General features: G+C 40.8%; 1 protein-coding gene across 1 annotated transcript; it reads right to left on the bottom strand.

Moving 5' to 3' along the window:
* Positions 1-749: 749 nt before the first annotated feature.
* LOC145458333 (sodium/glucose cotransporter 4-like) lies at positions 750-12839 on the bottom strand. Its single transcript, XM_080336670.1, has 13 exons — positions 12661-12839; positions 11618-11794; positions 9074-9238; positions 8157-8343; positions 7885-8090; positions 7687-7822; positions 7508-7624; positions 6447-6588; positions 5396-5564; positions 5113-5328; positions 3982-4062; positions 2980-3046; positions 750-1073 (listed from the first exon to the last, which is right to left on the bottom strand). Exons 1-13 carry the CDS (start codon positions 12793-12795, stop codon positions 868-870), a joined length of 2004 nt encoding a protein of 667 aa, XP_080192796.1. The 5' UTR covers positions 12796-12839; the 3' UTR covers positions 750-867.
* Positions 12840-13621: the final 782 nt, after the last annotated feature.

Raw genomic sequence — 13621 nt, 5'->3', positions numbered from 1 at the left:
GTCGCGAATTCCCTGGAAGGGGTAAGTGGTAAACCCATCGGTTTCAGTAAGGATGGGTGTTTTGGATTGGCTTTGATTCACCTATGGCCTTGAAAGTGAAACTTGGTGTCAGAAAGTGCGGGTGGCTTGATTGCAGTTTTGCACCCTACGCTATGTTGGAAATCTCGTAAAATACAATTATTTTCCACCCATGTACGCAATACAGCAGGGTTGCAATTACTCGAGTCCAGATTTGTTGGTGTCTCGACTTGACTCGGGTTATGTTCTCAAAATACGGAAACCCACTCGACTCGACTTGAGGCAATCTGTGTATTGACTCGACTTGTACTCGAGTCATTGCACATGACTCGGACCAAGTCATATGACTTGAGACTGGGACGGCCAAGACCGACATTTCATTGCAAATTTTGAAGTATAGTAAGGTTACCACACTTGATTTTTCGTCTATTAGTAGCCTACTGGTACTTGAAGCGGCGATCAGAAACGAGGACAATTAATATATTATGAATGCGAAGCATTCGATATCACCAAGCAGAATTGTAAAAAGTGGGTTTAACTAGACTTTACCTTGAAACTGAACAGTCAACACAATGACTTGGACTCGAGCCATAACACTCGTATTCGACCCTCTGCTCGACGACTTGTACTCGGACCTGACTGATGACTCGGTGGTGAATTGAAAATGACTCGCCTGACTGCGAACATTTATCGCGACTCCTGTTAGCGGCAGCTTCTGATCAACACAAATATATCATATATATGGTTTATTGTAAATCGCAAGATAACTACCACGGTGTTGCGGTGTCGAAAGGGAACTTGTACAGATTCCGTGTAGAACAATTATAACATTGTGAGCTATGTACTGAATTAGGCGTAGAAACCAAATAGAAACACTCCTGCGGCAAGCATAACCAGCGCGCCGACATTGACGATGATGGAAGGCCATTTTTCTTCACTGATATCGATTTGTCGCAATTGCGCAGCTTGTTGTTGTGCCGATGTCATTTTCGGGGCCGCGGAGTTGTCTTCCAATCCGCAGAAACTGGTCCACAAAGTTTTATACCACGGACGATCTGTCACAGAATGTACATGGTATCGTTTTAGGCGTGAAGGACTACCAGAATGCCTCGAATGTTGTCAAAATGAAATTCATTTTGCAGGTGTGGAGGCTATGCCCTATCACTGCAACTGCAATTATTCATCTGAAGGTGTTGACCGACGGCGGGGCTCGGCAAACTCATAGGTACGCCAGTTGTTTTGGGATGACATGGTTAGGGAAAGGTGGGAGACAATGGATACCGGGACACAATGGTACATCTTGCATATTTCTAAAACTCTGCATGGAGAATATACACCGCTTCGATGATTTAGTAGTGTCATATCAGCCGTAATTCTGATGTGGTTTTATTTCGCCAGGATCGTTGTCTTTGTGAGAAAATGGCGAGTCTCTTAATTTCGCCAACCTGCGTAAATTTACATCACTACCTTTCAATCGTGTTTTAGGTGGGTATATCTCGTTTGCTGCGCTTGAAATTGGTATACAGCTTAGTCATGGCAGTTAAAAATCACCCTGTATGGTATTTTAGGCGATTTTAAAGAGGTCTTTCTAGGAGGGGTTTCTCTGAAGACGTGGGTGGGGTACAATGGTACAATGGTCCAATGAAATCCAAAGGCAGATTTTACAAAATATATAAAAACACCAATACTCCATTAAAAAGATCCCTTGCACTGTCACACAATAAATGGAGGACGTTAAGGACGTTAATAATCACGGCACGCGGCAAGCCGCGGCAGCGATCATCATGCAAGTTTAATTACGATTCCAAATTTTGGAATGTAAACTATAACTGGTCTTGGACACCCGCTGGTCCGTCCTTTTCTTCAACGGTTCTCAGTTTCTTGCTGACTGATGCGGTGTTTAATTTTTAGTAGGCTACTGTCCCATCTCCCCTACCGCTTATCTCATATCCCTATGGGGCACTATGGGTCTCTTTGGTTGTTTCATCGTATTTTCAAATCATTTTTATTCGGAAATATGCGTTTCATGTTCATTCATCATTTTGTTAAAGTTCATTGGTATTTCTGGATTCGAAATATATTTATGGCTAAAAATGTATGCTTGGCCCATGATGCCCCACCGTCCCCTGCTTTCTTTTGTCTTCTTTCAAATTGCAGCCTGGCTACGCCGATGGACTCTCATTTTACATATTTTGGGTATTGTTCTATTTCTCAAGTTACTATTGGCCCGTCTCCCGTTCAAAAAGCCATTCAAAATGGTTATAGGACTTTGGTTACGCGCTTTGTAACTTATTTGCAAGCAGCCTATATTCTAGGCCAGTGGTTCCCAACCTGTGGTACGCGTACCACTAGTGGTACGCGAAGGTCTTCCAGGTGGTACGCGAGTAGATTCTGTTTTTTTTTCGACCGAAGGGAGTTATTACTTCAGTTGGGGTTGATTTTGAGTTTTTGAAGCCGTCGAAGAAACGAAACAGACTTGTTGCGCCCATGCATAACTTTTGATGCTCTGTGCGCATAGTGTCCTATACTGCGAGCAAACGTATATGCCACGCACCGACCAGCTAGTGGAAAATTAACAAATGCAGCCATCGCCAAATTGACTTTTGCTGTTTGTTGTTATTTCATTATGTTGTTCTACTTGTGACCGGGGGTGAAAGACAATTCCATGCATCCGATCAACCCTGGCTGATAATGCCTAGTTGGATAGAATTTGTTATTAAACCTCGCATGGGTCAAGTACGTGATTATGACGTCATAAATGGTGATTGTAGGTGGTACGCGAGCACTGCCTGAAACCTTGAAATGGTACGTGGACGGGGGAAGGTTGGGAACCACTGTTCTAGGCGAAATACTTCTATTTGAACAACGTATACTACAGAATAGGGTGTTTAGATTTCTATCAAGGAACAGGTACTTTTGAATATTCCTAGTCTAGTTACTCGAACAACTGGTGCATTTTACCCTCATCTCCATTGCTTGAAGCCTCCTCATACACTGGTTCTTCCTCTTCTTCCTTGGGCTGGTTTTTCTAGGGAAAATGTTTACAATAATGCTGAGTTGTAGACTATTGACGGAAACTTGAGAATATAGCATATGATCGTGGTGGTATAATATATGCGAAATCGATTCCATGCGATTCGAAAAAGCCTTAAGTTAGCACACAATTTCAAGCAGAAGTTAGCTTCGTATAGGGCTTGGTTCGTTTGGGTTTGAAAAAATCGACCACCTGAATGAGTCAATTCATGGTCGTATAATTATTATAGATTGACATCGAAAAGACATATATACTAGGGATAGGATAACAGCACGTTCCTGCCATTTCGTCTTCATACTTGTCGTATCGCAAATCAAGTTATAATTACTCGACTCATAGTCTCTTCGATAATTCGAAAATTCCTCCCTGATCGATAATCTAGTAGTTACTAGACGGATGTTTTAGTTAGAGGTGGTCAGCAGCGAAGTACTTCTACTTTTCAAAGTACAAGTACTTCAAGTAGATTTTGCCTCTAACTCGACTACTTTCTCAAGGGGATATGGTTTCAGACTACTTCTATTTCTACTTGACAGTTTTCAGTTTCTTAAGCAAAACTGGGTCTAAAATACCTAGATTCTTACTTACTTGCAAATTGCTACTTCTAATTCTACTTGAGTAGAAATTTACGTTGTTACATCTACTTGTACTTGAGTACCGACGGTGACTACTTCGACCATCTCTGGTTTTAGTGGGCCTAAATGAAACGGTACAATTGGCGTCCACGTCATTCGATTTAGTTATCCTGATCAAGTATTTAAATGTTTTATACTTGGACTATAGAATTCGATAAGGAAGTCTAATCTGTGATACTGGCAAGTGTCAACACCCTAATCGGGTTGACAATACACTGAAATGAGTTCGGTTATGTGGTATTAGTAGACTAACATAAGCGCTAAAACATTTGTCGAATCCACATATGTAGGCTATACCTTTGCAAAGTATTCTTCAACTTCTTGCAAATCAATACGCTTCCTCTTGCTTTGCCTCGTGTACCATGTCAAACGAATGAGCTGTAGTCAAAATGGTAACAGTAAATGCACCCGGATTCGGAACATAATTTAGTCAATGTGAAGCATGAACGACAGTGACAGGACCTCCTTACCTTGACGCATAAGCTTACCATTCACGAAACAAAGGACATTTTTACACGTCGCCAAACATAGAAGATGTAAGATTGTAGATATAGAATGACTAATCTGTTTCTAGTCTCGGTCAATAAAATTTACATGTGGAGGTGCCGAGGTTCATGTGGGCAATTTAAGGCCACTTAGTCACCCATGCCACCGTTTCATCACAGTGAATAGAGCTCAGCAAAAAGTTTGTAATTATACGATATAACATATTTTCAATTGCTAGTATGCCAATCGCGCAAAGCGTAAATGTGGTATTCGATACAAATTATCAGTACCCCTCACCTTCTTATACTGGACAGGAAAAAAAAGAATGGAACCACTGCTCTATAGCAAAGCTATTCTTTGTGCATCATGACGAGGTCGAGTCCTTATGATGTCGAAAATAGATATCTCCTGGATGAGATGCACCAGCACATGTGGTCATTGAGCGCATATTAAGGGCTGCTTTTCAAAACTATTCCCTTAATTACTTGAGTAGTTTTCAAAGGCATCGAATTATACTCCTACTCAAAGTAGTTTTGAGCTGCTTTCAAAAGCACTACTCTACTAGTAATTGAGAGAAATTCCGTATGGCTACTTCTACTTCTACTTGAGTAGTATGCTCCATCGCCTTTGGTGGTACCATACCGACTGCGAAGAACTGGACAGTTCAAATCGCAATGATGTCAACAATTGTCGGTGATATCGACTGTCAACTTGGTTGTTGCACGGTTGGGTGATTCGTATCGGACGCTTATTAGAATATATTCAAATGAATTTTTGCGTAGCATTCGAGTCCCGGATTGGACCATTGCGAAATTATATTCTACCTCCGCAAAGCCAATGAGCTGAGGATTCGAGTCGAATCAAGGTCGATTTAATACTATTCATAGTTAAAAGCAGAATTGCGACCCATACAATCCAACTACAGACAACGAATATACTTACGCATCTTTCGTCAATAGGAGGAGTCAGCAAAGATACAACAACCGCGATAACGCACGAAAGTCCAAAGAGAATCATAGCGAAGTAGAGGTAGTGAACTTTGGTAAGAACCATCGGTCGGTACTCTGGTTCTCCACAGTTCGGTGAACTCACTCCAACTTCAAAGAAGAATCGGAGGATACCCAAAATCATGCCCAAAACAAGCGCCCAGAAGCAGCCCTAAAAGTTTCGTGAATTTAATATATATATATTGTTGCTGACCATAACCGTTGATCATTTAACTTACTGGCTCATTCAACCGTGGCCAAAACACTGCCAGAACAAAGATTGCCGTGATGGGTGGGGTGAAATAGCTGGTTACGGCTTGGATGTAGTCGAATAGTCGTCCGCTGGCGGCGTTCTTCACAACTGGGATCCACAATATGCTCACCACCACCATCACGAGAACGAAAATTCTGAATATACGGGAATAAAACGTGATCCATCTCAAGTCATAAAAGGTGATAGTTTTATGGTTCAAAATACAGAGGTATAGTTGATGACATGGCCATTTGAATAGCTCTCACCTGTCTGTGCTACTATATTCAAATTTCACTGCTATTTGTACTCATATTTGAACATAAATTAACCGTTTAAGGAAAACGAGTATAGGACAGTACTGATTCCGATGATTTGTGGTTGGGATATATACAGTGGTGGTCAGGGTCAGTTACGAAGTACTTTTCAGGCTCACTCATGTAGGTTTTGTCATTGAAAATTTCGCCCATAAACGTGATTTAACTCAACCCGAAAGAACTTTCTACTTGTGAAAATCCGAAGTGCAAAAACGTAAGTAGTTGCGCCTGAAATGTTAAGTAAAATTGGAGATAGTCTAAAAACATAACGACCGGAGGAAGTATAGTACAAGTCGGCGAAATATACTGCAATAGTCCAAAAAAATTAGAAGTAGCCTACTTCGTTTCTCACCAGTTGTCAGTGACCACCTCTGTAATTGAGTCATAACATTATGTTTTATTCAACTTATACTTGAATATCATCAATGACTATACGTATGACCTCTGGCATAATGGAACGTGAGATTCGCCAGTGAACTTTGTTTAACTGCTGTTCCAGGAAGATTTCCATTGTTAATGGCATTAGTGAATTTATGGTGATGATGATTTGAAAAAGGTCACTGGAAACGGATTTAACAACCGTGTGACCGGTCCAACGTTATCGCAAACACTCAAAATAGCCCATGACCACCATTTTGCCATCCTAAAATGGTAGGCCTACCGTTATTGTGCTAATTTATGTATATACTGTTGTCCGGCATTCGCTATTGCGAGTTTCCATACCTCCCAACAATCATAAGCTCTCTTGTCTTTGCCCGAGGACGGATCTTCGTCCACAAATCGCACGTGAATAGCGTGCTTGAACTGTTGAACACTGACGTCAGTGAAGACATGAGAGCAGCGACCATGACAGATAACAGCAATCCTGAAAGCAACATGCAACCAATATAGACACGCTCTCGAGGAATTATGTAATATACGCTGCTAGATTGGAGTCAAAAGGTTCAGCATAAGGTTAAATGGACGGTGCCAGTAATGGGAGTTATATGAATGAATGCATCAGCAACTATATTACACTATAATTCGTAGTAATCCCTGCTGTAGGCTATTCATCATCATTGGTTTATGAGCAATTTTTTCACTGACCTTGACCAGCTATGCTAGAAGTAATGCCGTAAGGAAGTAGAACTAGCCATTCCCTAGAGTCCTGGACGTTTCAAAATTATTGTGAAAGTAGAAAACGAAAGGTTTGAAAAGTTGTTTCGAAAGTAATTTTGGTCGAGGGTTCGTATGCTTTCGGCAGTTAATCAGTGGCGGTTACTTTCGGAATTTCAAGATGCATCTCTGCGACTAACGCAAAATGACTAATAATGACCATAATACAGATATGTTATTGTAGCCTATACATACAATCTTCGAAAATATATTCAGGAGTTACTGTGATGGATATTTCACGAGATTCTTATGACGATTGCACACCAAAACTTATCCCAAAACAGCTTTTTATTTTCCCACATCCAAAGTCTAAAACTGTTCAAGTAGATGTGAATGTAACCTAAAAACAACCCCTTGAGTAATTAGTGCAAACTTAATTGGCTACTTCGAAAAAGTTGGAGTACTTTGTTACTGAACGCATCTGTGTATCCGTAAGAATCGGTATGACATTTCGTTCTTTTAGAAATCTTCACGAGGAGAAAAGAAACTTCACAAATTTCGAAGATTAAACTAGGAACTTCCTTGCTTCAGATGCAGTGGATACGGCTTTACACCAGCACGCTGCTTATCGCCATGTCCTTTATCGCATATCTATATTGCCGAATGGGTAATTTTTCAATCATTTTCACCTTTTAACCCAGTTGGCATGAGAAGCAGAACTAATTTCGCGTACGCATAATTCGAACATCCACTCTCGCTCCCGCAGGCTTCCATACACGTTTCCGGCGTGGCACAAGCAATTTCATCTGAAGCAAAACCGTGTAACATTAGAGTCACTATCGTCTCTGACTAGTATGAAGGAATTTACTCGGAAACACGATTCGGCTAATCATTCCCACCATTACCATCATGTACATCGGTGTGAATTTCACGAAACCGGCAAAAACGCAACCGCCTTTAGCGTGAGAAAGGTTCTTCGCTGCCAATGTCCTCTGTACAATGACCTGCACGCAAGATACAAGATCAAGTTATAGTAGGTTGGGGAATATCTAGTAGAAAATCATACCTGGTCGGTACACCAATACCATGTCGCGATAATAGTAATGCCGAAAATCATGCCGGGCCAAGGGAGATCGCTGTCGACCGGATCTCTGAAAACATGAAAAGCGTCCTCTCGAGGGAGCCCGCAAGTCGTATTGGGAGGCCTTTCATCAGGTATAGCTTGCATGTAGCAGTCTTCCAAGTTAGCGTATCCTCCGATGCGCTGGAAAGCTTAAAGCCGGTACCGCGATTAGACAAGACACGTTATAACTAAAGAACGAGTACAATTATACTCACACACTACCATCATCCAGAATGCCCCGAACAACATAATTAATGTCTGAGCGGTGTCCGTATAAATAACTGCCTTCAGTCCACCCGTAACGGTATACAGTGCTGTAATTGCTAAGAGGCCGAGGACAGAGGGATACAATCTCCAACCTAGTGCTTCTTGAATGAAGATGGCTCCGGCGAAAAGATCGGCCTGCAATTAGGGTTTTCATATGCGTAAGTAGTAAGTACTATAACTATACCTACATACTTGTCGTTCTATTGGCGGAGTGATGATGGTGATGGTATATTATCAAATATATGTAACATCATTGCATATAGAGTGATTTGAAGACGAGAAGCGGTGCCAATGTACGTAACAGCGTATTGTAAATCGCGCAGATGGTGCATTTGTGAACCATTTGACTGACTGACTATTATCCATACGGAAAGTTTTATTCCAGTAAACAAAAGCCACTTTTATCACTTACGTACTGGATATTTAATTGGTAATAAGACTTTGCCAGGGTCATATGTGATATGTCATTTAAAAGTCTAGTTATTTTTCGAGGCTATTAGGTCTACATCACAAAAACAGGAGTCACATAATATTTTCAGAATATCTTGTAAAGGTAGACCAAGGAGCATTTTCAAAGCGGGTAGTGGGACAGGGATATAAAAAGGTTAAATCAGATATATCGCCTACATTCCGATTGCCGTTGGATCGCAATGTTACCCGCACTGCCATTTCATCCGATCGATCTCATATAGTGGTACAGGCCTACTGTGTGTAATACAAAGTCTGCAGTCCCGGAAATGCCCATGGTTAGGATATATCACGCTCACGTGATTTATATTGTAGCAGATTTTAAGCAACCCTATTTGTAATATAGTACGACACATAATTCTCTCAGAATCCCGCTAAATATTGATATTGTGCTTACCGATATTTTCGTGAAGACGTAGGTAAATAACGAGAGAAGGGACAGAAACGGCTGGATTCTAGTTCCACCAAATCTTTTCGCGAGGTATTCAGGAGTGGTGACAATACCGCTGGCGATATAGACAGGAGCAAACAACCATCCCAGCATCATGAGGGTGACCATGGCCTGTATTGGAAAATATTCCATTCAAATCAAAGGCTATATGTGCTATTGATAAGGACATCAGCGTATCTTCGTGAGCTCGTGACAATCTGCAATCCCAGAAGGACATTACGTTATAAGTAGGGATGGGCAAAATCGAGTAACCGAATGATTCGATTCTGAATCACGTATTACGCTTCGAGTCGAGAGAAAGAGAGAGAGAGAAAGAGAGAAAGTCTTTATTTTCATCCAACCAAAATACATAACAAACGGCAGTGATGGTGGTACAGAAAATATGCATGCACAGTATTCGGTATTAGATAGGCATGATCGATAAGACCGTGAAGGTCATCTAGTCTGATCACACCAGCATCAAACAGGTAGGCCTACACTTGACTCTGAACAGTCTGGCTGTAAAAAATTATTAGTTAAAAAAGGAAAATAGAAGAAAAATTAAACGATGGTACCAAATGATCAATGAAGCAATGTTTGGGCGAGGTAGGGCAACAGTGTTAGTAGTATAACGACAGGAGGTGATGAAGTAGGTCTTTCTTGAATCTATTATAAGGCAATTCACGGATATGTGGTGGTAATGCATTCCAGATGATAGGTCCCGAGTAGTCAATAGATCTCTTAGTTAGGCTGCTATTGGGTGGGGGTAAGTAGATATTTTACTTTGACGAGGATCTCGTGTAATGCGAATGGACATTTTTAGCAGGTATGAAAAAGTCATCAAACACAGGCAGACTATTGGAAAAATATTTGTGAACAACTTTTGATACTTCGAAGCGATATAGTTCATCAACTCGCAAAATTCGATGCTTACGGTAGTAAGACGATAAATTGGTACGTAAAGGTACAGATGAGATCAGTCTTATGGCACGATTTTGCAAGGTTCGAATTCTGCACAAAAATGTTGTGCATGCATTTCCCCATACTACGATTCCATATTGCAGATGAGAGTGAAAAAGAGTGAAGTAGACGATTCGTAGTACTGATCTGGAAACCAAGGATTGCAGACGGGTCATTATTCCCACACACCGAGTTAGTTTTGATATTGTGCATTCAATATGCTGCTTCCAAGACAATTTGGAATCAATGGTGACGCCGAGATATTTTGCTGAGTCACATATGGGGGATTTGTTTACGATTGATGTTCACAGTGAAATTATGATTGGCATTATTTAAAACGAGCATCTCGGTCTTATCTGCATTCAAACTTAGTTTGTTTGCTTGCAGCCATCTCGACACTTTTGGGAGTTCCCTATTCACAGATGCATGCAAATCATCGATAGTGCTGGAGGCTATAAAGAGGTGAGTATCATCAGAAAATAGGGTTGTGCGTATGAGTATCACTCATTATCACGTCACAACAGAATGTACTATGTCAAAGTTCAAATGCGTAGCTTTTATGCCACCACAAAAACATAATGCCTGTTATCCATCACATTAAAGACACTTTTGTATTTTTTCGACCTTACCGATTTCGTTGCGTTTTTTGACAATGTTGTGGGATGATCATGACTTCAGAAATGTATTATTTCCAGTAATGTTCGTAGCTTCTGTACTATGTTTGTATGATGCGACATGGCCAGTCAAGGTTTCAAGGCTTCCTCAGTGGAAAATAGTATCAAAACTATAATTCTCGTTAGTAAATTACCTTTCCTTCGCGGGGAGCTTATAATTGCAGTAGGCCCATTCGGAAAAAAGGTCATTTACAACTCGACTCGAATCATTAAAATTAATACTCGATTCAGATTCGAATACTCGAATCATTGTGCCCAGCCCTAGTCATAAGTCGCAGAAACTTTGACGGTACCAGGAGTCGAAACATCGACCTGCGGTGACCAAACTTTTTCTTCTTCAGCTGCCTTTCTGTGGAACAATCTTCCAACTTCTATCAGATTTTCTGACTCACTTTATGTTTTAAAGTGTAAAATCAAAACTCTTTTAATGCAGTAATGTTCATTCATACCCTATAACTATGCCCTCTTTGATACATAGATTTATACATTTTATGCATTTTGGCCTTGTGTACAGCGCCCTAGTGTAGGGATGATATATTGCTACATTCTGCGCTCTATAAATTGTTGTATTACTATTACATTCTTAATTCACAGTAAAACTGGTAAATACACGCCTAGTCCGGGGAGCATCTTGCCCCCTATAAGGAAAATAGCGAGATTGAATTGAAGTGTTATTATGATATGATGCGGATACGGACAAGCACAAGACTAAAGAGAGTAAAAAATATAGATTAAACTTAAAATGTAAGAACGGGCTGCTACAGCCTACGGTGAGGCTGTCTAATGTGTCTATTCACATCTGTAAATGGACTCTTAGAATTGACAATATCATTAATTGACATCAAGGCCAGGAAGTTGCGGAATCGCGAAACCTTACATTCCATTCAAATGAGCCTTGAGCAATCCCCGAAGCTGCTCCAGTACCAGCCAATCCCACGAAGTGTCCGCTGCCAATATTGCTACTGTAGAGCGACGCGCCCACGGGAAACCAAGCCATGCTTCTTCCAGCGAGGAAAAAGCCCGATACGCTCCCCCTTTCAGCGCTGAACATGGCCTGCGAATCAGATAGTAGCGATTGAGAGATTTCAGTTTGAAAGGATGTCTATTGTCTATCTTGTAATAAGTGGCCCGTCCAGGTATCGAAGACACGTGGTACTTTCACACAAGGTTTTAGTTTCAGGAGTGTGAATTTACACATACATCTGATTGAACGACTACTATAAGTCGTCTCGACTACTTATCTTTTCATTGTATCGAAATTCGCACTCGTGTGGTGTTATCAAAATAATATATAAGAATCAATGAACAGGTGACTGGTTGTAGTGATAGTAAATTTCAGGACTACACATTTTGTAGTACAATTTACTGCACTCGAAGAGATCTCATTTGTCCATTGCCAAGAATTAACAAAATATGTATCAAATCAACAGATAATTAAATGAAAAACTATTTTTCAAAGTATGACGTAGCTATTCAAGTCTTCACAATGTAACGCAATAACTGTGACCTTATTTATAAGCCATCAAGGGAATGGGGCTGCGTAAAATCAGAGTGTTTTGTGGGAACACACAGTTTTATGGCACATACTCGCGTACATCATAGACGTGATCGTTGCATTTGAAACTCGAAACAAAACAAGAACGCTTTAATGGGAATAGGTCTCATAAATTTAATAACAACTGACATCACATGGTTGCAGATTGAAACCATCTCAAACTCAAAATTGTTTGAAACAAGTCAACAAAGTTAACGTGTCGCATGATATTTTCTCGTCTGCTCATCCCTATGATGTTGCCTTATTGGTATGACATTTCAAAATGCCATTCAATTGGCGCCATTGGTCATTGGTCTTCCGACGCATGTAAGCTGTAAGACTGTGTGTAAGATATATAAGACTGCATTGTATCGATCATTTCTTACCCATAATCCAACAGCCAGTATAAATATGAAGTATATGGCAATTACAGCGATATCCCATGGTGCCAACGCAGCTTCAGGTAAGGAATCTGCGTCACTAACACCACATATGTTCGGAAGAGTAGTGGTGGCGTCCATACTAAGCTATTAGTCTAAAACCTGTAATCGCAAAAAGTAATACATTACGCTAAATACAGCCAAACATATTTCATAAGGATGCGTCCGCACGAGCCGGAGCCCGATTGCATCGGGATTCATACTGTTACTGATAAGACCGGACTCGGGTCATAGTCGGATTCGTACTTTTTCTAATACGCCTGAAGTACAAGGGAGTTGCGCGCAGGATTTACCCAGAGCCGTAGTGGATATTGACAGGATCTTTTTTGTTCGTGATCGGAGCCGGATTCATATTTTCTTCTGATACGGCCGGTTTCCATTTTGAAGAAGTGAAATATGTCTATCCTACCCGCACTATTTCCTACGGCGCACGAAACATTTTCAGGATATGGAAACCAGCCAATAAAATATCGTATAGATCATGGGTCACCCACTTAAAACGGGTCGCGAGCCACTTTTCAAATTTCGTAGCGGCGGCGGGACGCATGCATTCAATATCGATTTAAAATAAGCAACCACGTTTCAAAACTTTACGTAAGTATAGCTACCTAACATAGTGGATTGCCACAGTGACCACAAAAGAAGTAATATTTTATTAAAGGAATACAAATACAATAGAAAATCATTATCATCAATTTCATTTTAATTTGTACTCTGAGCTGTGCACGATACCTGGAAACGCTTTGCAGCGACTAAGGAATCGATATTGGGGCTAGCGAGATACGTTACTTGCTGAAAGACCATCTCCACGTAAAGCCTGATCCTGAGGGGAAGCCCTAAGCCAGTGGTTCTTAAACCTTTTTAGACACGTTTCCCTTTATGATACTGAAAAATTTCGCACCCCCTT

This window comes from Botryllus schlosseri, chromosome 16 (assembly GCF_051294905.1).
Source record: "Botryllus schlosseri isolate E-star chromosome 16, Bs_hap1, whole genome shotgun sequence".
NCBI classification, from domain to species: Eukaryota; Metazoa; Chordata; class Ascidiacea; order Stolidobranchia; family Styelidae; genus Botryllus; species Botryllus schlosseri.
Note: the sequence above shows the minus strand (reverse complement) of the source record. Positions and strands in the feature narration are given on the sequence as shown.